The 25,122-nt window shown below is 43.1% G+C and overlaps 1 protein-coding gene across 1 annotated transcript in view; it reads left to right on the plus strand.

The window, feature by feature from the left end:
- The window catches only part of GMDS (GDP-mannose 4,6-dehydratase), a 762,090-nt gene that overhangs the window by 596,795 nt on the left and 140,173 nt on the right, over positions 1-25,122 (plus strand). The window contains exon 9 of the mRNA XM_077492101.1: positions 4,125-4,243. Coding sequence (XP_077348227.1) covers positions 4,125-4,243 — 119 coding nt within the window. The remainder of the gene's footprint in view (positions 1-4,124; positions 4,244-25,122) is intronic.

The following is a 25,122-nucleotide window of genomic DNA, read 5'->3' on the forward strand; positions in this document are numbered from 1 at the left end:
TTCATCTCCAGGTGAATGGACACCAGTAGACCAGGTCTTTAGAAAGGGAGTGATCCCCTATATAGCTCCTCCCATACAGGATCACTTCCTGTCTAAAGACATTTGGTTTATCAGTGTCCATTCACCTGGAGATGAAATATAACCCAGCAGGTAATGAATATTAGCCTGACTGTGTCCCATGATGTACTCAAAGAAAGGGATTTTACAGGTAAGTATGACGAAAAAATCATATAAAAAAAAGTATAATCAATGCCACCCCAAGGAGGCCATTAATTACTGATCATATAGATATATACTGTACATATATACCATAGACAGGGGTAGGCAACCTTTTTGAAAGATGATCTACCTGGTCAACATTGAAGAGATCAAAGATCACTGGGGTGCAGCACCCCCTTTTATTATTTTTATTATTTTTAACTGGTAATCCCCCAAAAAAGTAAAAACTCCATTAAAAAAACAAGAAAAATCTACTAAAACTGTCGCTGTAGAAATATAAGCTTAGCCTACCTTTAAAAGTTGGCTTCAGTGAGAAACTCTGCATTCACTTTAATTCACATTTTTTTAATTGTCCTGGGAGTAATTAGTTACCCCCACATGTCTGATGCCGGAGTTCATAATGAAAGCGGAGCATCTGGTACTACAGGCTGATTTTCTTGACTCTTTTATGCCTGGTTATCTGCTCTGATTTCTGGCCAATGCGAGTAGTTTGTTGGGCTGTGTCCAGGGCTTATTAGTATTTATGGCGGTGTGTAGAGGTCGGTAGCATGTAGGGCAGCATAGAGGTCGGTAGTAGAATAGGGTCGTGAGGGCACAGTATTGGGGGGGGGGGGTGTCAGAAAGGAATGGTGCTGGGACATCAGGAGGGCTGTGGCATTAGGAGGGCACAGAAGTTTTTAATGCAGAGTGACACAGGGAAGGTGCAGTGATACTGATTCCTGCCGGCAGTCCTCTTTCACCCTCCCACATGGTGTCCTTGGATCTGCGAAGGGGTAGGTGGCGATGGGTGTGCAATATCCATAGGAAGTGCTGGGGCCTGTTCGGAGAAGAGCCCAATCCCATCCAAGCTATTCCAGAGGTTTGTCCCGCAACCGCATGTATGCAGCCTGGGATTGGGTGAGCGTGCTCATGTGCCACTCTGGAGCAAGGACTGGGTCGGCAATAGTGGGATGTCTTCATGGTCTACCTGTTACCTGTCGACTGCCCTCAATCTACGGGTTGCCGACCCCTGCCATAGACACAATCGCTTTCAGGCAAAAGAGACCAAACGCTAACAAAGTCTATATAATGTTAAACTTTTTTTCGTAACATAACTAATGTAAATGGTTGGATTATTGTATAGTAAAGTATATACAATGTTAATCACTGGGCGCAATGTCCTTTTTAAAACTTATCAACCTCACGCTCTCAATCACAAAATTATTTTTTATAAAGTAAATGCTGTAAACTATGCCTCAGATCAGCCCCAATTCCTCTAACTCCACCCCCTGCTCAACTGTCCCACCACTGTTACCCCCCTGCTCAACTGCCCCACCACTGTTACCCCCCTGCTTATCTGCCCCACCACCTTTACCCCCCTGCTTATCTGACCCACCACTGTAACCCCCTTTCTCATCTGACCCACCACTGTAACCCCCACTTTTCTGTCCCACCGCTGGACCCCCATCTTATCCCTCCCACCACGGTAACCCCCCTGCTAGTCTGCCCCATCAATGTACCCCTTTTCTCATCTGTCCACCACAGTACCTCCCTGCACATCTGCTCCACTGCCGTATCGCCATGCTCTTTTGTCTCACTACTGAATCACCTTCATATCTGTCCTAACACTGAACTCCTCTGCCGCACCACTGTAACCCGCTTTATCTGCCCCACCAATGTACTGCCTGCACATCTGTCTCACGTCTGTACCCCCTTGCTCTCCTCCCCCGCCACTGTTTCCCCCCCTGCTCTCCTCCCCCGCCACTGTTTCCCCCCCTGCTCTCCTCCCCCGCCACTGTTTCCCCCCCTGCTCTCCTCCCCCGCCACTGTTTCCCCCCCTGCTCTCCTCCCCCGCCACTGTTTCCCCCCCTGCTCTCCTCCCCGCCACTGTTTCCCCCCTGCTCTCCTCCCCCGCCACTGTTCCCCCCCCCCCCTGCTCTCCTCCCCCGCCACTGTTTCCCCCCTGCTCTCCTCCCCCGCCACTGTTTCCCCCCTGCTCTCCTCCCCCGCCACTGTTTCCCCCCTGCTCTCCTCCCCCGCCACTGTTTCCCCCCTGCTCTCCTCCCCCGCCACTGTTTCTCCCCCTGCTCTCCTCCCCCACCACTGTTCCCCCCCTGCTCCCCTCCCCCGCCACTGTTTCCCCCCCATGCTCTCCTCCCCCGCCACTGTTTCCCCCCCATGCTCTCCTCCCCCGCCACTGTTTCCCCCCCATGCTCTCCTCCCCCGCCACTGTTTCCCCCCCATGCTCTCCTCCCCCGCCACTGTTTCCCCCCCCTGCTCTCCTCCCCCGCCACTGTTTCCCCCCCTGCTCTCCTCCCCCGCCACTGTTTCCCCCCCTGCTCTCCTCCCCCGCCACTGTTTCCCCCCCTGCTCTCCTCCCCCGCCACTGTTTCCCCCCCTGCTCTCCTCCCCCGCCACTGTTTCCCCCCCTGCTCTTCTCCCCCGCCACTGTTTCCCCCCCCTGCTCTCCTCCCCCGCCACTGTTCCCCCCCCCCCCCCCTGCTCTCCTCCCCCGCCACTGTTTCCCCCCCCCTGCTCTCCTCCCCCGCCACTGTTTCCCCCCCCCGCTCTCCTCCCCCGCCACTGTTTCCCCCCCTGCTCTCCTCCCCCGCCACTGTTTCCCCCCCTGCTCTCCTCCCCCGCCACTGTTTCCCCCCCTGCTCTCCTCCCCCACCACTGTTTCCCCCCCCCCGCTCTCCTCCCCCGCCACTGTTTCCCCCCCCCCCCGCTCTCCTCCCCCGCCACTGTTTCCCCCCCCCCTGCTCTCCTCCCCCGCCACTGTTTCCCCCCCTGCTCTCCTCCCCCGCCACTGTTCTCCTCCCCCGCCACTGTTTCCCCCCCCTGCTCTCCTCCCCCGCCACTGTTTCCCCCCCCTGCTCTCCTCCCCCGCCACTGTTTCCCCCCCCCTGCTCTCCTCCCCCGCCACTGTTTCCCCCCCCCTGCTCTTCTCCCCCGCCACTGTTTCCCCCCCCTGCTCTCCTCCCCCGCCACTGTTTCCCCCCCTGCTTTCCTCCCCCGCCACGGTTCCCCCCCCCCCCGCTCATCTTCCCCCACCAATACACCTCCTTTCACATCTGCCCCATTACTGTACCTCCTCCTGCACATCTGCCCCACTGCTGTACCCTCCTGCTCATCTGATATGCAGAGTGGTGAACAGAAACACAGATGAAACGCATCTACCTGTCCTGCCACACTCATCCTGCTGATCCACCTCTCGAATCCAGCCAATGTGCTTGTACAGTGCCTTGCAAAATTATTCACCCCCTTGGCATTTTTTGTGTTTTGTTGCCTCACAACCTGGAATTAACATGGATTGTTTGAGGATTTGCATTTAATTTACAGAGCATGCCCACAACTTTGAAGGTTTTTTTTTTTATTATTGTGAAGCAAACAACAAATAGGACAAAATAACAGAAAAAGTCAATGTGCATAACTATTCACCCCCCTAAGGTCAATACTTTGTAGAGCCACCTTTTTCAGGTGGCCTATACCAAACATGTGGTAGTATGTTGCATTCCACTATTTACAAGATGCAGACATTATGAGAAATGGCCTGTGGTGTCAATTAGTCCTCTCTTCCCCATGTCATGTTAAGAAAAAACTCCTCAGTACCATTTAGTATATAAGCACAAATGGACACTATTGATGACTTAAATTAAAGGGTCCATTTGTGTTTTCATTAGTGGTTCCTGCAGATGTCACTCGAGACTGACATGATTTTAACATTGGATTCAATTGGGGAAATGTGAATCCTGGGTGAAAGTTGTGTGAAAACCTTTTATAAATAGACCCCTATGTGCTATATAAAGTGCAATGTTTATGCACTGTAGTTCATGTAGTACCCCGCAGAATTGCTGAATGCATTGTGTTTTGGAAACAAAAAACCTAGTAGGTTATACTCAATGCTTTGTTTATTTACTTTGCAGGCTATGTGGCTGATGCTGCAAACAGATGAGCCTGAGGACTTCGTGATATCTACTGGGGAGGTCCACAGCGTTCGGGAGTTTGTGGAGAAAGCTTTCAAGCATATCGGGAAAACCATTGTGTAAGCAAATGACTGTTCACCATCATTAATGATATTGTAGCTTTAGAGCAATGTATGCAACTGATTACAAATCATAGCAGTTGTTAGACACTCAGCTCATTGGCATGCTTAGTGGATATAAAGTAATTATCCATATCAGAGGTTACAGCAATGCAACACTGGTGTGGTTGTGATATTAAACTTTATAGATGAATGCCTTGCTTACCTTTGGTGAGAACAGTGCATAGTTGGGCACTTTTACTACCAATGTATACCTGTCGTATGATTGCAAGCTCTGTTGGTACCAAGTATTTGAGATTTGTGCTGACACAACAAAATGCTTTGTAGAACTGGTGGAAGTGAACTTTCCTTGATTGCAGCGTTCCCCAATGCTGTTCTACCCAATCTGTTGTGTTGGCTTAGCAGAAATCAAATTTTAGGTGGAAATGGACTTCACATCTGGAAGCTTTTCATGACATCGGGGACAGTTTGCACATTTGTATCAAATACCTTACACCTCAACCCAGTTAAAATGGCCATTTGTCATATCCACTGATACTGGCATATTTGTAGGTTGGAGTACAGGGGTTGGACAAAAATACGGAAACACTGAACGTTTGACATTTATGTCGCCTTTCACACCAGAAAATCATGCAAAGAACACTAGACACACTAAACTGGATTAATAAAGGTCGCTGCCTTGTTTGATTTTCACAATTATAAACAATTGACAATCCACCATCACTTTTAATCCATAAATACTTTAAAACTGTAAACCAAATCAGTGGGGTGCTCTTCAAATATCCTTCTGGCGACAAAAAGCCCCCACCTCCCGCTTAAATAGGGGTCCTAGGAATTTATGGAAGGGGCCAGTTGACTTTAAATTGCCTATCCAAAAGGCCCCCCAGAACAAACTAAACTCCTACTGCAACCATCCCATGATTGAAAGGAGGGTCTTAAAACAGGCCATCTCCCCCTTTCCTCACATTCTTTTGCTTCTGCTGTGTGATGACACATAGCCACCAGGTGGGAAGCCTCACGTTGGTCATTCACTGTGCCCTGCTAGTAATAAGGAGTCCTGTCAGAGCATACTGAATTACAAATGGGGCAAATTGTTTGTGTCCACATACACTGGTGCCTCTGTGACTGAAGCTGCTAATTTATCTGCTGTCACGAGGTACGGTATCAAAGGTTATGACAGCATATGCAGTTTCCGGGAAACCGGCGTCTGATAAGCATAAGCACAAGCACAGTTGACATGGTCAACGACTATTGGATTCTATTATCCCCCATCCAAGACTTATATTTGTTAATGCCCAGGAGAATCCAGGCCATCTTGGATGTCAAAGGAGGGCCAATACCATATTCGGTAATGATTTTGTTATACCTGGTGTTTCCATATTTTTGTACAACCCCTGTATCTTTCTTGTGTAATGAAATCATTTATGTGCTTAATAGAGATGGGCAGGATTGAAACATTACCCAATTAGCTGGATAAAATCATGTTCTTTATCAGACATAAATTGAATACCTGAATTGTGAATAGGAAGTGTTTTAATAGTATAAATGATGGTTCATTTCCCTTATCTTTATAAATACATTATGAAAACCAAAAGCAAATTTATAATGCCTAATGAAATGCATTTAAATCCTTGGGTAATGGGGTCCTTTTTATAAAGCATAGTCTGCATAGCATTGCCCAACACACATTCCTGCTCAAGGCCATATAATTGTGAATTCTTTTTCTCATTTACATTTTTATTGTTATGTTCAAATTTTCTCTTATCGTCATTGGACCTCTGTGTTCACATACCAGGAACAGCTGCATGGACACGAGACACGACAGTACAACAGGAAATCTAGTAGTGTCAAAGGGGCTTTCTGTTGACTGGTTTACCAAGGCTAACTAATTGCACCTTACTTATTATTTATTACAGGTACTTATATGGCGCTGTCAATTTATGCAGCACTTTAAATTGTACTGTATTGTACAATCACATCAGTCCCTGCCCTCAGGGACCTTAAATTGTAAGCTCCTTAACTCACATTCATACATCCACATCCTAGGGCCAATTTAGAAAGGATCCAATGTCTTTAAAGAGTATGAAGAAACTGGAGTACCCAGAGGAAACCCACGCAGGCACTGGGGGAACATGGAAATTCTATGCAGGCAGTACTGTGGTTGGAATGAAAACTGATGGCCCAAGTACTGCTAGGCAGAACTGCTAACCTCTTGAGCCCATAAAGAATGATGATCTAATCTGCCTGCTATCAACATGACTGTTACTGTGCAACATACAGCAGAAACTGTATTTATGCCATTAAATTATGCAATGTTGGTGTTGACTAGTAATCTACAATTGGCATTGATTTGGCACGTGAGAACTTCCACAAATAAAATATAGAAGACCAATTATTTATGCTACAAGATGTTCGAAATCTGTAGGGATTATTTATATTTAATATAAACAACCAATATGAACAGGAAGCATGTGCATCAATATGTGTATTTAACACATTCAAGGTATAAGAAGTAAACTGCGCTATTCAAAAAAAAAATATATATATATTAAAAATATATATATATATATATATATATATATATATATATATATATATATAAAAAAAATATACCCTACAAGCAGCAGCTCCAATCGTAATACTCCGATCTAATAAACTAAATAGGTGAAAAGGTGAGCTGCGCTAAAAAAACAAAAACTAAATTCAACTCAAAAAACTCAGATACCACATATATTGAAGAATCTATAACCCCAAAAAGGAAGATAGTGAAGAAAAAATACTAAAATAACGTTTAAAAATATTGAATAAATAAATAAAAAATATGTATCAGTGAATAATATCTTAAATAAATAAGTGGAAATATTTATCCCAATATCAAATCACAAATGGGGACCTTAACCAAAGTCACCAGTACTAATAGTCACAAAGTTTTTTTTCAAATTAGCATAAAGTGTATATATCCCTCGTGCATAGAAAAACATAAATTATTGAAAAAAAAAATACAAAACGCAAACCAGCTGTAATAAATATGCAATAAAAATAAAATAAAAAAGAAATTGATAAAAATAGTCAATTGAAGTCCCAAAGAAAACAGTCAACAGATGGTGATGATTCGTCCCAAGTGAAGATATGAAGCTGGCACCCACAATACTTAGTGTCTAAAAAGATCCGAGAAGCCACCTCCACCAGTGAAAAAAGACCGCTTACCAGAGTTTGAGATCTCAGTATCAGTGAGATCAACAAAGCAGGTGTACAGAAGTTCTGGATGAGCCGTCACATGAGCCACACCGAACTTGTCCTTGATGTAAGCCCCCAGACTCAAAACGATGGTATCATAGATCATATAAAGAAGCAGAAAAGCACTCGCATAGCGTAAAACCCCTTATTTTAATGAATAGTAAATAAATATCAATGCACTCACATATATATATATATATATATATATATATATATAAAAGAAAACGAACGTGTAGTAAAAGACGAGCCGGCCGGCTCTCGTATGCCGCCCGCACTTCCGGGTTTGGCGTAGAACGCGGTGACGTCAGCACGCCATACCTCCCTACGCGTTTCGTCACAAGACGGACGTGTTCACAGGATGCGGGACGGCGTTCTGACGCACCGCTTATATAAAAAACAGAAACGTAAAGCCTCGGTCTGAGCTCCATAGCATCTGCAAATCCGCCATATTGCATAAAGGAAAGAAGACAGAAAATGCCCAGCTCCCGCAATAAGCAAAGCCTGGAATTATTAGTATATATACCTCAATATTGGGATGACAAAAATAAGAAAGGATAATAGCTCACCCTTGTAAATATAGCATTAGGATCGCAGCAATGAAAAAATAAAAAATAATTAACAAAGGACTGCAAATTAGGACTGTGAATCATATATATCCACAATCCATACAGAAACCATTCTCAAAGAGTCAAAACATGAATGGCACTTCACAAACATTCATGGAACTCAAACCAAGTTCACAAAAAAGGGGGATAGAGACCCAAGATAAACAAACTACTCCAAATGATCATAAATTGTATATAATCAATTTATCAATTAGAGGAAAAAGATCATGCGTTATATATGAAGGCATTCACATCCACTTCAATATTCAGGCCATGAGGAGTGTAACTTTTTAATTTATTAGTGTATAAAGTACCTCTGCGCCAACCACCTTGACAAGGGGAATAGAGGGATGCTGCAAACACTGAGGGGAGCTTCACCTACTCCCTGAGCAATATCGATTAAGTGGTTTTAGTGTTGCGCAAATGGGGGAATACAAGAAAGGAGGGGAGAGGGAGGGGGGGAGGGGGGAGAAAGAGAGAGGGAAGGAGAAAAGAAAAAGGGGAAGGGGAAGAAAGGGCAGGGAGGGGGAAGGGAAACAGATGAGTATGTAGGTAAAGGATAAAAGGGTAAAGGTCAAAAAGTGCTAGTGTAAAATTGTGTCTGGGTGTGCACAAATCCTTGTTCGGTACGTGCTAAACTAAAATAAATGTTAGAGAGTGGCAATCAAATATAGATTCTGATAGAGTGCCATACAAATAAAAACTCACAGTAATGAATGAATGCCTGAAACAATAGACATACAAATCGTGGGTGCTGTGCAAAACTGCAATAAAATATGCTGACAATAAATAAATATATAACTTAAGATGATAGTCCAAAATATATGACTAACAGTGAGAATAATCACATAAGCACAATCCCATGTGACATACCAAGTGGAAAAAACACAGATATCAATCAATCCAATATAACAAAATGCATGTTCCATGCGGTGTTTATAAAGTGCCAAGTGAAAAAAAATGTACAGATAACAATCAATCCAATATAACAAAATGCATGTTCCATGCGGTGTTTATAAAGTGCAAATAGTGCTAGCAGCAAAAAAAACGTTACAACACAGGTGAAATGATAAACACATAAAAATAAGGTGCTGGTAATCAGTCTGGGATATTTAGTCCTGTGGACGTGCTGTGTTCTAAGGGGAAGCACTAGCTTTGAACTTCAGTGATCCATGCAGGCATACATGTGCAGTGACTTAATCCTCCTATTTATCCAGTACGTGGATAGATGTGCCCTTACCTCACGGCTGTGAGGTTACAGCCTTAATAGTATAGGTGGATAACTGGCTCCTGTTCCTGGGATAGGTATGCCTCACAAGATAAAGAGATAATGTCCCATAGTGTAGTAGTTTCAACCAATTGAATTTTATTTAAGTATAGTGACAGGGTACTCACATTCTGAGTGAATAAAAACTGCAGTAATAGAGCAACAAGCAGAGTAACGAACGGTGCATTCCAATGTCCTTCCTAGTGTCTCGCTCACTTTCTTCCTTGCGCATTCGTCACCGTCACGTGACTTCTTCAGGGAAATGAATAGAGAGAAAGGAGTTGTGTTTTTATGCTGATCGTTCGTACTTACGGTGGCCATTTTCTTGTAGACCGAAACGGGAAGTTCCATGGCGGCCATTTTTGGTAAGGTATGTCGCCAGAAATATACCAGCATTCATTGAATTGGAGGTATATCAAGCTAAATTACACCAAGCTCAGGTTAGAGGGAGAGTGACACCAGGGGACTTCTCAGCACCTTGAAATATATTGCTGGGCTCATATAAAGTGCAGTGAAATACAATATTATATAAAAATACCCCTTTAAATATGTGGAAATAAAAAATATAAAAAATAGTATGCTGCACCAAGGTATATATAAAAACTATAAAATATAATGAGAGAGGAAAAAGTATATTTGTATCGATATGCGTGCCTAAAAATTAGAAATATATTAAAATATAGAAACTATATTAGATAAAAACTAGATTTGTATATGTAAAATAGAGCATGGGAATAATATAACGCGCCAAGGTGAATTGAGAGAGGAGAGTATAAATAAATTTACGTCAATGTGCACTTATATAAATATAAAATCTGTCGGTTATGTTAGGGGGAGAGTGTAAATGTGTTTGTACATCGGTGTACACAAAATTAAAGGAGGAGAGGTTTATCCGAATTAATTATTAAAAATATTAATAAATATAAAAATGTAAAAAATATATAATGACTTTAAAGGTTAGATAAAGCACTCATAAGAGGCAAAAATAATTAAAATTTAGTGGGAGGAGTCTAATGAAAAAAACATGTATGCATTAAAAATCGCTGATGAAACAGTTCAGGTCAAACTCTATATTTAACCCTTGAGGGGCAAAAGTGTCCAAGGTAAAAATCCACTTCGATTCCAATTGGCTTAATGTTCTGACTTTGTGTCCTCCGCGCCAATGTTTGGTGTAAGGTTCTATGCCCCAAAATTTTAGTTGGGATGGGTCTTTGTTGTGGACAGCAGCAAAGTGCCTGGATACACTGTGCTTGTCGAAGCCTTTTGAGATGTTCTTTACATGTTCCTTCAGACGAACTCTAAGGGGTCTTTTTGTGCGGCCCACGTACTGGAGGCCGCAATTGCACTCCAGTGCGTAGACCGCTCCCTCAGTGTTGCAACTTATAAAATCTCTTATCTCATATGTGTTTCCAGTAGTTGTAGATGTGAACTCCTTTCGTTTCTTATTCTGGCATCCCGTTTTTAAACAAGCATAACATCTTCTACAAGGGAAGAAACCTTTTCCAGTAAAGAATGAAAAGTTATTTTTAGGGGGATCCGGGACATTTTTTACTAGCTTGTCTCGAATAGTTGGAGCCCGCCTATATATAAATTTGGGTTTTGAAGGGAGTACCTGTTGTAGCTGTTGGTCTGCTAGTAGGATATTCCAATTTCGTCTGATGATTTTCTCCACTTCTTTAAATTGGGAACTATAGTCGAGGATAATTGGTACTACATCGTCTTTAGGTATATGTTTCGGTTTATCTTCTAGTAGTGTTTTTCGGTCTATCTCCGCAACTTCCATGATCTTTTTATTGATAAATTTATTGTCATATCCTTTTTCCAAGAATTTATCTCTCAGGGTTTCTGCTTGTACTTTGAAAATTTGATCGTCAGTGCAGTTCCGCTTTATTCGCATTAATTGTCCTTTGGGTGTATTGAACAGCCAGTTGTTATGATGGCAACTTCCTATTGGAAGGTAGCTGTTCCTGTCTACCTCTTTAAAGTGTGTTTGGGAGGAAATTTTGTTGTCCTTCTGTATAATTTCTAAATCTAGAAATTTGATATTCTTATCGCTGATCTCCTATGTTAATTGGATATTTCTGTTATTGGTATTCAGGCCTGCTAGGAAGTTGATGAGTGATTCCTTCTTACCCTTCCATATTATTATTATGTCATCAATATACCTCTTGTATAGATGTAAGTCTTCTGGGATGTTTTTTAGTGCCTCTTCTTCTTCCCATTGCACCATAAATAGGCCCGCCACACTCGGGGCAAATTTGGCTCCCATAGCCACCCCTGTTTTTTGGAAAAAGTAATTGCGGTTGTACCAAAAATAGCTATTTTTCAAAGTAAAATCCAGGCATTTTATTATATATTTCCTCTGACTGCATGGTAAGGTTGTATATTTCCTCAGTCCCCATGTATCCACATCATCTCAGGTTTCGAGATGCTTCTTACCAGATGGGTTCCCCTCCAATGGGGCTTGAACTTATCAATCCCCCAAAAAATTGTGTTGGTGGGGTCCCTATTATGTGCCAAGAGGTAATGTTTAGAAACCGAATGTTGGGTATAACCCCTACGAATGTTCCCAATATGTTCATTTAAATGCACATGCAAAGGGCGTTTAGTCTGGCCCACATACTGGAGGCCACAAGGGCACTCCAGCAGGTAGACCACTGCCTCAGAGCAGCAACACATTGCAGCAGACTGTGTGAAAGTGTAGCAAGGTATTACAAAGCAGAGAAGAAGGCTCTTATAAGTGCAGTAATAAAACCCTTTAATGACTTTAAAAACACTTACAAGGTGGAAGTGAAAAACGGGCATGTCAGTGAATCCATAACGTCCAGCGGGATGCCTCCTGGGAATAAAGACAGCTGCAGGTGGAAGTTACAGCCGACCAGCGGTGGGAAGCACTGTGTCCCTGATCTGAGATGGAGAGCTGTGCTATCAGGACCAGCATAGAATCCAGGTAACCAGACTTGATGTCAGAGTGGGCAGGACATGTTTCAGAGCTGCTGCCCAGTTGGGCATGCTCCTTTTAAAGAAGGCGCATCTGAGCTTGCTGCTGAATGTTATGGATTCATTGACATGCCTGTTTTTACTTCCATTTTGTAAGCGTTTTCAACCCTTCCTTGTCATTAAAGTGTTTTAATAATGCATTTAGAAGCGCCTTCTTCTCTGCTTTGTTTTTCCTATAGAGTGTGTTTCCCTCTTTTGAAGTGCTGTTGTGGTGCATTAATCATATTTCAAGAGCCAGTCATGTACTGTTTGTCTCCTTGTTATCCAGAGCACCCTATTCTCCACACTCCTACATTGTTTCCTTCCAGTGGGATTTTAATGTAGTTTCCACTGTCCACCACTAGATGACTCCACTTGTATTTAATTGGAATGCTTTTGTAAGGGATTTTCCCTTTAGTGTTATTTATTAGGGAGCTGTGGGCGCTATCTCAGGATAGCTTACATCGTTACATAGGTTGAATAAAGACACCAGACCATCCAGTTCAACCTGAGTAAGTAGGGGTGCGTGTCTACAATTATCCCTATTTTATTTAAGGTACCCATATAGCGCCATCAATTTATGCAGTGCTCTACACATATCGCACACTCACATTGGTCCCTACAGTCAAGGAGCCCACAATCCAAGGTCCCCAACTCATTCATATACTAGGGCCATTTTTGGACAGAAGCCAATTAACCTACCAGCATGTCTTTGGAGTGTTGGAGGAAACCGGAGTACCCAGAGGAAACCCACGCAGGCACAGGGAGACCATGCAAACTCCAGGCAGGTAGTGTAGTGGTTGGGATTTGAACTAGCAACCCTTTTTACTGCTAGGCAAGAGTGCTGCCCTAACGCCACTGTGCTGCCCTATACACATAGGTCTCCTGAGATTTTTGCAGCTATGTTTGAGACTGATGTATTTTGTATAGCACACGCCGTGTCATTTTGTGGACAGTTTCGGGTAGGGACAGACACGCATGCGAAATATAATACTGTTTTGTATCTTTTTGAATTATTTAACCCCCCTGACGGTATTCCCGAGTCTGACTCGGGGTGGATTTTTCATACCAAAAGCGGTATCCCCGAGTCAGACTCGGGACTGCCTCGCTGGATCCAGGAGGAGGTTTACTCACCTTCTCCCTCGGATCCAGCGTTGTCTCCCCGCTGTACGAGCGAGCCGTGTCTCGCTCGATGCATTACATCACCGATCTCCGTGCCCTGCGAGCGTTGCGACGCACGGGCACGGAGATCGGCGCCAAATTCAAAAAGTGAAACAAACAGTATACATACAGTATAATGTAATCTTACAGATTACATTGCTGTATGTAAATATTTCACATCCCCTTTGTCCCTAGTGGTCTGCCCAGTGTCCTGCATGCACTTTTATATAATAAAAACTGTTCTTTATGCCTGGAAACTGGAGATTGCCCATAGCAACCAAAACTGTCCCTTTACATCAAAAATGATTTTAGACCAGCTAGAAAACAGCGATAATAAATTGGAATCACTCGCAGAATTGAGCGATAGCGATTTGTGGGGACATCCGTCATCAAATACTGAAAAGTAATTTGTAGTTAACCTGCTGTGCTAGGGAAGCCCCACGTCCTAAGTTCCTAAGTACTAACATGCATATACCATACCCCTTCATTTACCAGAACAATTTCTCAGTTTGCAGAGTAATGATAGTTTGACAGACACAAAGCACTGTACCCTAATGAATTTTATAAAATATTTTGTATAACCTATAGAAATTTCTTATGATGGTATTTAGTGCCCACTGTTTTATTTTTCTTATATCATTTTAGAATATAGCATGCTGAACTCAGATTGCCGGAGTCAGGACTTTGTAATTAACAAAATAGCTTGCAGATTTGTGGTCATTAGTGCCCCGTTATGGTAGTAGAGGATAACTGGTGATCAGTGGTGTGTGCCCCCTTAAATGTTGGTAAGCTGTGGTGAGTGCCACATAAGTGCTAGTGTTCAGTGATGGTTTCCCCCCCAATAGCATTAGTAGCCAGTGTACCCCTAGTATGATCCATATGCACCCCGTGTCCCCCCCCTTACTGTTCAGTGGAGATTAGAGCGCCCCCCTTTCGTTGCTAGTTAGTTGTGGCATGGTTTACTTAAAACATAAAGACCCTATAAAAAAATAAATGCAATTTTTGTTGCAGGTGAAAAAAAATGTGCATTTTATTTTTTGCAGTAGGAGCCTGTAAAGTATTGCACCAGCAATTGGCAGATCGCTGATACCATGCAGGTCTTCTGCACACTGTCAGTGTATCTGTGGAATGTGATGCAATTTCACCCATACAAATTGTATGGCTGAATTCAGATTGCACAGACATCGCATGTGAAAAGCACAGCAATGTGGTGCGAATCACATGCAGTCTTTTTTTTTTTTTTTTATTAATTTTCAGGACAAATACAAAGTAAAGCATTGGAATAATCGTTGAGCATGAATGTTTAGAAGATATAACATAAACTATGACTATAAGAGCTAGGGGTTAACGTCCACATATGCAGGGCACAGGGGTGAACTGCATAGTTATAACAGAAAAAGTAAATAACATACAGTTTATAAAAGGTAAAATTACCTTAAAACGGTGGGCCGGGAGGCCAGAGTGTGACAATACGATAACATGCTTATGATTAGTGAAGTGAGTCTCCGGGGGGGGGGGGGGGGGGGGGGCGCGCAACTTGTTCTAGTACAGAGAGGAGATAAGTAAGAGAGAAGGAAATACCGGCAGGATAATGATACGACTCCATTAGTGGTCACTGAGGATTACCAGGCGGGGGGGTCCCATATTCCCACCGATCCCAGGGTTCCCAGATTTTATCAAACTGGGGGGACTGAATCGTGTACAGTGGCCGTCAGGTACTCCATTCTCCATATCTCGGTCAACAGGTGAAGAAACTTGGGCCAGGGAGGGGGTGCACCAGACGACCAGCACAGCAGGACAAGCTTCTTAGCAGCTAATAGGATATAGGAGATCAACCGGTTAGTATTTTTAGGTAAGCCTGGCACAGGGAGGCCCAGCAAACAGTTTAAAGATTCAACCGGAAGGGACACCCTCGTCACTTTCAGCACCGACCCCACCTCCTTCCAGAAGTAATGTATCGGGGAGCATTCCCAAAAGATGTGAAATAATGAACCAGTGTCAGTCAACAGCGCGGCAAGACTGAAGGGTCAAACTTGTGGATGACGTCGGGTTCTATACCAGAACATAAGGATTTTTATGGCCGTTTCCCTTTGTGTAACACATTTAGAGGTTTTAAAGGTGGAGGCCCAGATCTTGTCCCACGTCTGAAGAGTGATAGGTTTACCCAGAAAATGGGCCCATTAATCATGTACAGATGCGTAAGCTCATTTAAGGAGGTTGACTCATGGAGGATTTGATGAATGGAGTAAATTAGATGCAAGTGTTGGGGTCCCTGGGCACATAGGTGTTTGAAGGCTGTGGGCTTGTCAAGGGTTAGGGTCAGAGATTTGGAGCTAAAGAAGTGTCTAACCTGTAGATAAAAATAGAACAATTGGATGGGAATGTCATACTTTTCATGCAAGGTCTCAAAAGCATAGAGCCGCCCTGTAATGGGATGCACCAAGTTTCGGAGTTGAAAGGGGAGGGGATTGAGCCACATTAAGTACCCAGGGTCAATCCATCTGGTATAGTTGGGTTAAACCTCACATTCGTGAGGGGGGGGGGGGGCATGATGAAAGGGAGTTTTTTTTGGCACTTTTGCCATATGTCCAAGGTAAAGGACATTGAGGCCCTACATTGACGCCTGAAGTTGGGATGCAGGGGGGACGAGGAACCCCAGATTAAGGAGCATGGTTGTCAGATACAGCACCCCCTTCTCAATAGCAGCCCACTGACTTGTGGCATTTAGGGAGGACCATGTGGCAATGATTCTTAAATGTGTAGCATGATAGTATTTCACGATATCCGGAGCCCCCAGGCCACCCCTGGATCTAGGAGCCAATACCACTGAACTTGTTAAGCAGTGGGAACTATTAGCCCATATCACATGCAGTGTCTATCATCGCACAAGTGTGAACCCAGCCCCAATGAACTACCACAACCCCATGGTAGTTCATTGAGAACTGAAAGTCGACAGCTGCTAAGGATGTCGGGGCTTGTAGTTGATTCAGACACCGAGCTGTGTGTGACAGAGACCCACATGGCCACGCTGTGTTCAAACAGTAACAGTTATTACAGAAGCTTCTCCCCTACTACTGCAGCACTGGGAACATGCTACATGTTCCATCCTAAAATTGGGTAGAACATGTAACGGTCCCAAAGCCTAACTTAACCTTTAAGGAGAAACTGCTGGCAGAGGAGCAAGAAGAGTTTGGGTGGATTGGCAGCAGTGGCGGAAGGGACAGGCTTTAGGACTAGTTAACATATGTGATTACTGTAATTGGCCATCGCAGCTATCACAAGGCACAGAGCCTCACAGATCTGCTCTGCGTTTTTTTTTTTTTCAGTGATGTGAATGGTTCATCAGACCCTGTTCCTTCTATAGTCTAGTTTATAAACAGGATAAACAAATATTGCTATTCTTGCATCTTTATGTATTTGTGTCCTTAGGGTCATACTATTGCTGATGCATAATTATTCAATCCTCGGTGTGTTTTTATAGTGTGTTGTTTTTTTTTTTTCTTTTATGCTTCATGCAATTGTTTGGCAGGGTTTTGTGTTTGAAATCCAGTCGCCACCTCCTCTAAAGAGGCATTTAAAACCCATGTACAAAGGTTTTTTTTTTTCCCATGTGCTCCCATTGAAATCTATGGGGCAAAAAATGCACTATGCTGCAATGAAAGAAGCACATGCACCTTATCAAAAACTGTAATGCACCATGTTGCATTTATGTGAATAGGGAAGAATGTGATTTCCATCATTGTGCATGGCAGCACAACAGCAGACACAGGAGAAATCGCACTAGTGTGAATGGAACTTTTTACCTGCAGCAGCCTTGCAAACCATCGTGTCATGACCTAACACCAGCCTACTCTCATTGGTAAAGCTTCAACACTTCTGGGTACTGTCAGAACATGGTACTAATGCCCATCCCACCTTATTGGCCAATAGGAGGAGACTGTTCTGACAGGCATTTCCTGAAGTTTGCCTACCTATACCTGACAGAGATCCATCCATGAAGAGTATTTAGTAAAGTATGCGCAGGTACCTCTAGATCCCTTCACGTTATACCTAGGTTCATCACATAAAATTTGAATATCACTGACTGAAATCTTTACACTGGACCCCGTGCAACTTGGATTCTGTGCCTCTCCACTCTTTCTCCAGACTCTAGGACCTCGATTTCCAAATGAAATGCAAACTTTTCCATTTTCCATGTGATTTGGGGAGCCATGTCATCAGCAGGTATTGGTCCACTGTGTTTTATCAAGTCCAAAGTCAGTGCAGTGCCAGTACCAGGAAATTCTCTAGCGCACATAATGCTTCCATCTGCTGACAAGCTTTATGGAGATGCTGATTTCATTTTCCAGCAGGACTTGGCACCTGCCCACACGGCCAAAAGCACCAATACCCGGTTTAATGATCACTTGTGCTTGATTGGCCAGCAAACTCGCCTGACTTAAACTCCATAGAGCAGGGATATGCAGTTAGCGGACCTCCAGATGATGCAGAACTACAAGTCCCATGAGGCATAGCAAGATTCTGACAGCCACAAGCATGACACCCAGAGGCAAACGCATGATGGGACTTGTAGTTTTGCAACAGCTGGAGGTCCGCTAATTGCATATTCCTGCCATAGAGAATCTGTGGGATTTTGTCAAGGGGAAGATGAGACACAATGCAGACAAGCTGAAGGCCGCTATCAAAGAAACCTGGGCTTCCATAACACATCAGCAGTTCCACAGGCTGATCGCCTCCATGCCATGCTGCATTGATGCAGTAATTCATGTAAAAGGAGCCTCAACCAAGTATTGAGTGCATACTGTACTGTATATGGACATTTCTGTATTAAATATCCTTTTTGTTAGATTTTCTTTTATTGGTTTTATGCAAACAAAAAAAACAAATTTTCTGAGATACTGAATTTTGGATTTTCACTAGCTGTAAGCCGTAATCATCAAAATGAAAAGAAATGCTTGAGATATCACTGTGTGTGTGTGTGTGTAAAGCATCTATATAACTTTTAACTTTTGGAATTTAATTACTGAAATTAACTTTTTGATGCTCTAATTTTGTGAGATGCACCTGTATACCTACAGACATTTTCATCAAATGTAAGATGGAATTCTCATTAACCTCTTGCCAGCCCTTTAAGTGGGCTGTGATGCCCAAGGCCAGTAAGAGGGGCATAAGATCAAGCGACACTGTGTTTGGCAACACAGTGATTGTCATCCAGAACTGGGAGAATGGACTCGTGGTGATATCACTGCGCAATCGGTCACATGTCAATTTGGTGGATTGACATTAGGGCCCACCCGCCGTGCTACCACATTAATATTTAAGGGCGTCACAAAGAGGTTATAGACAATCCAGTAAATGAAGCAACTGTATGGGTGTCCAGGAACCAATCTTACAACATTCATGCTCGTGTATAAATAAGTGGAATAGCACCATTGATGAAAGCTGTGCATCTGCCTGTCGTTTTAAAAGGGAGGATGCATTAAAGGCAGTCGGTGTCTAATGGGCAATTGGGAAATTCTAGTAATTTAGGTTGCTTTTCTGTGCCCATTGCTACTCTCCAAGTGCTGCCACCATGATTAGAACCCCATTATGCCTCAATCAAAAGCATGTTCTATCCTTTTTATATTGTGAACAAAAATATAAAGCTAAAAACTATTTTAAACCGTTTTCTAAAAAGCCATGCACACTTGTTAGAGCTTTCTTTTCCCTTTTTATCTCTGTGACACCGGGATGGGGAGTCAAAGGAATGGAAGTCATCGAGTTCAAAAGACCTAATGTACAGTTAAAGCTTTACAGAGGTTCTGACCTTTCACTACTGTTTAAAACAAAAAAGGTATTGGATGGAATTCTGTAACAAAGTCTCCATAATACTGGGCACCACCAAAATTATCCTCTATACCCAACCAAAATTGTACATGCATAACTTGTATGTGTGTATTAATGTTAAAAAGGATTTATATAGCACCAACAGTTTACATAATGCATTGTAATATAAAAGGCAGACAGTACAGATTCAATACAATCAAATATAAGCGGGTAAGGAGGGCCTTACTCATAGGCGCTTACAATCTAAAAGGATGGGGGATGTGGTACAAAAGGTTATAATTGTGGGAGTCAAGCTGATAAAAGTGATAAAAGATTAGTTGGAGGCGTGATAGGCTTCCTTGAAGAGATGAGTTTTCAGGATCGCCTAAAGGCAGCTGGAGTAGGAGATGCATGGACAGATTGGGATAGAGTTCCAGAGGATTGCAGAAGTCCTGGAGACTAGCATGGAAGGAAGAGACGAGGAAACTTAAGAACAGGTGTGAGATGTGTGGAGAGGAAGGTTTAGGTGACATTTCAAAGCAAGATTGGTGATGTAGCTTGGGACAGAGTTGTAAATGGTTTGTATGTTGTAGTTAGTATTTTGAATCAAATTCGCTGTGCAGTTGAAAGCCAGTGTAGGGATAGGCAGAGAGGGATAGCAGACACTGAGCGGTTGGTAAGGTAGAGGAGTCTGGCAGCAGCAATCATGATTGACTGAAGAGGGGATCGCCCGTAGAGAGGTAGACCTATGAAAAGGGAGTTGCAATAGTGAAGGCGAGAGAATGGATAGTTTGGCTTCATTAGTTGAAGCAGAGTTCCACCCAAAAGTGAAACTTCCGCTTTAAGGTCTCCTCCCTGACTCCTGATTTGAAACTGAGAATTTGGGGGGAGCAGGTACCTGAATTTGACAGGTACAGTGCCTTGCGAAAGTATTCGGCCCCCTTGAACTTTTCAACCTTTTGCCACATTTCAGGCTTCAAACATAAAGATATAAAAATTTTATTTTTTGTGAAGAATCACCAACAAGTGGGACACAATTGTGAAGTGGAACAAAATCTATTGGATTTTTGAAACTTTTTTTAACTAATAAAAAAATGAAAAGTGGGACGTGCAAAATTATTCGGCCTCCTTGCGTTAATACTTTGTAGAGCCACCTTTTGCTGCGATTACAGCTGCAAGTCGCTTGGGGTATGTCTCTATCAGTTTTGCACATCGAGAGACTGAAATTCTTGCCCATTCTTCCTTGAAAAACAGCTCGAGCTCAGTGAGGTTGGATGGAGAGCGTTTGTGAACAGCAGTTTTCAGCTCTTTCCACAGATTCTCGATTGGATTCAGGTCTGGACTTTCACTTGGCCATTCTAACACCTGGATACGTTTATTTGTGAACCATTCCTTTGTACATTTTGCTGTATGTTTGGGATCATTGCCTTGTTGGAAGATAAATCTCCATCCCAGTTTCAGGTCTTTTGCAGACTCCAACAGGTTTTCATCCAGAATGGTCCTGTATTTGGCTGCATCCATCTTCCCCTCAATTTTAACCATCTTCCCTGTCCCTGCTGAAGAAAAGCAAGCCCAAACCATGATGCTGCCACCACCATGTTTGACAGTGGGGATGGTGTGTTGAGGGTGATGAGCTGTGTTGCTTTTACGCCAAACATATCGTTTTGCATTGTGGGCAAAAGGTTCGATTTTGGTTTCATCTGACCAGAGCACCTTCTTCCACATGTTTGGTGTGTCTCCCAGGTGGCTTGTGGCAAACTTTAGATGAGACTTTTTATGGATATCTTTGAGAAATGGCTTTCTTCTTGCCACTGTTCCATAAAGGCCAGATTTGTGCAGTGTACGACTAATTGTTGTCCTATGGACAGACTCTCCCACCTCAGCTGTAGTTCTCTGCAGTTCATCCAGAGTGATCATGGGCCTCTTGGCTGCATCTCTGATCGGTCTTCTCCTTGTCTGAGCTGAATGTTTAGAGGGACGGCCAGGTCTTGGTAGATTTGCAGTGGTCTGATACTCCCATTTCAAAATGATCGCTTGCACAGTGCTCCTTGGGATGTTTAAAGCTTGGGAAATCTTTTTGTATCCAAATCCGGCTTTAAACTTCTCCACAACAGTATTATGGACCTGCCTGGTGTGTTCCTTGGTCTTCATGATGCTCTCTGCGCTTTCAGCAGAACCCTGAGACTATCACAGAGCAGGTGCATTTATACAGAGACTTGATTACACACAGGTGGATTCTATTTATCACCATCAGTCATTTAGGACAACATTGGATCATTCAGAGATCCTCTCTGAACTTCTGGAGTGAGTTTGCTGCACTGAAAGTAAAGGGGCCGAATAATTTTGCACGCACCACTTTTCAGTTTTTTATTTGCTAAAAAAAGTTTATCCAATAGATTTCGTTCCACTTCACAATTGTGTCCCACTTGTTGGTGATTCTTCACAAAAAATTAAAATTTTATATCTTTATGTTTGAAGCCTGAAATGTGGCAAAAGGTTGAAAAGTTCAAGGGGGCCTAATACTTTCGCAAGGCACTGTACCTGCTCCAACTTCCGTTCCGGTCACCTAAGCAGTCACAGCTGGGTGCCTATAGTAGAGATGCCAGCGCCGCCGTGGCAGGACTTGGGGAGAACGCGGCTGTGGTGAATACACGTGGGGCAGGTGAGTGGCTGTTAAGTCAGTAGCTACACTTTTTGTCGCTGACGACATTTACTAAACAAGTGACTGGAACTTTGCTTTAAAAAGGGGTGAATTTTAGAGCTGTTATGGTGGTGAAGTGTACAAGCTTTTGACAACAATAGTATTTGGGGCTGAAAGGATAGGTCAGTCTAGAATTACACCTAGGGCCCTGGCGCGAGGAGAGGGACTGATGGCTGCATTACTGATTTTAATGGAAAAGTCCTGGGGGGGGGGGATATTACCAGCTCGGTTTTAGAGAGATTTAGCTTAAGTGGTGTGACATCCATGCTGATATGTCAGTGCTGATATGTCCGTTGTCAGTTCAGAGGAGATTGAAGGAGTGAGTAGAGAGAGAGATTTGGGTATCATTGGCGTAGAGATGGTATTGGAAGCCAAGGGAGGAGGTGTAGATGAAATAGAGAAGTGGTCCATGAACAGAGCCTTGGGGGACCCCTACAGGAAGAGGAAGTGGAGAGGAGTTGTAGGTAACACTGAAGGGGCGCTTTGATAGGAGGAGAACCAGAATAGGGCAGTATCTTGGAGGCCAAGGAAGTGAAGTTTAGTGTGTGTGCATGTATGTGTTTGCATGGTAGATAATCAGATTTTAGCTTCAGCTTGTTCAACTTAAGCTTTGAAAATAAAACCTGGAAGCTGATTGGTTTATATGTTCTATGCAGAGCTGCACCAGATTTTGTACACTCCAGTTTTAGTAAATTGTTTTTCCTTCCCCTTATGTTACAAGACAAAGCTGTGGCAATGTCCGGTGTAACATTGCTGGATTTTTGAATTGTCCTGTCATGAGTGACAGGTGAAGCCTTTAAACTATGAAAGTATTCTAATGTAGGTGTTTACTCTTTCAGAGGCTGAGTCTTGCTGTTAATGAAGTGGTGTCACTGTAAATTAGTACTGTAATCTATTTGAGGCCCGGTATCCGAACACACACCATGGTGGAAATTTTTCAAAGCCATAGTCTGGACTGCAAAATTTTCAGCTTGTAGAATGCATGGTTTTGCTTACATATTTTGTACTCTGCTTTTTACCACGTGTGCTAATTAAAGCGATTTGTAATAGCTCAATTTTTATTTATTTTTTGCACACACCATACCTACCTGCTCTGTGCAATGATTATGCACAGAGCAGCCTCGATCCTCTTCTCAGATCCACTACCGGCGCTTCTGGCTCCCCCCCAGCCAGCCAATGCCCACCACTTATGTGGCTTGCTCCCAAGCTGCCTCTGTGTGTTCATAGACACACACAGTGCAGCTGGGAAGTACCCTAAGCCCCCTGCTCCCCCTTCACTGACTGTGATTGACAGGAGCAAGAGCTGTGTCTGAGCCAATGAGGGAGGGAGCCGAGAGAGCTGCTGTTCTGCACATTGCTCGATCAAGATCGGGCTCAAGTATCAGGGGGTGCTGGGGGAGGGGGCTGCATCCTGAATTATTTTTTTTTTTTTACCTTAATGCAGAGAATGCATTACGGTAAAGCCTTCAGCCTTTAGACCCACGTTGAGCAGCATTTAATATTGTAGATTAGTGCATATGTATTTGCTTTTTCTCTTTTAATGGTGCTCCTCATTAGTTTCCTTTTATATTGTATGCCGTTACACACACATACTGTATATTTATTTTTTAAGGAATCAGGGGTTGACGAGCCAGCTTAGACAGTTCAGTCAACTTAAAAGACTTTATTCAGCAAAAAGCAACAGAAAATTGACAAGTGTTGCTTTATAGGGAGTTCAAACGGCACAAAACTCTTCTTAGCAGTATAACACAGCCCACACTCACAATGTCAGCGCCACGAAGAGGAGGGGGAGGGAACGGAGGCTTCGGGCGGCTGCATCGCTGGACTGTGGGACAGGTGTGTCTGTTGAAAGTCAGCAGCTATACTTTTTGTAGCTGCTGACTTTTAATAAACTCAACCAGTGGAATGCTTTAAATGAGGCCCATGACATACTATAGTCGTACGCCTCCATCCCTGAAATTTTCAAGGAAAAGGTTTGGGACTTAAAATGAAGCACGTGACACATAGCTGGTAAAGTGGTCAAATCCATTATGGCACATTTATTTGTTCATGTATATACAGATATCATGATGGAATATTATCGTTATAATTCACAGACACATATATATACTAGTCTCCCAGTTCCTGCAGATCTAGATTTACACACAGGTTTGGGACTTTAAATAAAGCATGTGACGCATAGCTGGTAAAGTGATCAAATGCATTATGGCACATTTATTCTTTCATGTATATACAGATATCATAATGAGAGATATTATATATATATACACAGGTGCTATGAATAACACATTGCAGTATAAAGTATAATTATTGTGAGGCTGGCTTGTAATCCATATGATAAAATATATGGTAATCTAAGTTGTAAACGCATGATTGTAATGCTTCTAAAAAAGCTTGACGCATGCGTTTCATGGAATTCACGTCCTCAGGAGTGGATGCAAGATGTGTATCTACAAATATATACCAATGTAGTTTGGTTAACTCAAAAAAGAAAAAGGGGGACACAAGTATCCATCCCTGAGTTACTTACAAGTCCGCTCCAGATTCGGCATGTGGTGTTGTAAATTTAGGTCTGCCAGGGATGTGTCTGTCCTGGGAGCAGTGGCCTGTGGAAACCCAAGGCACACGTGTGAAAACCCCCAGAGGGATATGGGTCTCCATGTCATGCTAATTATAAATGCATCTTTGCATTTTATGGAAAGGGCCAGGGCCTTTTTTAAGTTTTTTTATTTTTTTTATTTTATTTTATTTTTTTTTGTTTCATAGACTTCAATGGATCAAAAATGTGTATTGAAAAATGCACTTGGAATAGGCAAACTGCAATCTACATAGGTGTGAATCGGGCCTAAAGGATCTCCAGCAGGGGACTCGTAGAGTAAAGGAAGAAACAATATTAAAGGAATCCATATAAAAGAGAATCTCCCAGGCTAATTACCTGGTGATCCCACGTGTCATGTTGCTATGTCCTCAGGAGAGAGACTGTAATCCAAATGGGAGTGTCATATATACCAAAGGTCTTGTCCCGGGTCCTTCATCAGCCAAGACAGCTGCCATCCTGCAATTGGTACAAAAAGCCTCCCTCAAAAATCAGCTGCTGGTGTTATAAAGATGCGCCAGCTTAATG

This window comes from Lithobates pipiens, unplaced genomic scaffold (assembly GCF_037356315.1).
Source record: "Lithobates pipiens isolate NorthernLeopardFrog02 unplaced genomic scaffold, aLitPip1_a1.2 Scaffold_19, whole genome shotgun sequence".
Taxonomy (NCBI): domain Eukaryota; kingdom Metazoa; phylum Chordata; class Amphibia; order Anura; family Ranidae; genus Lithobates; species Lithobates pipiens.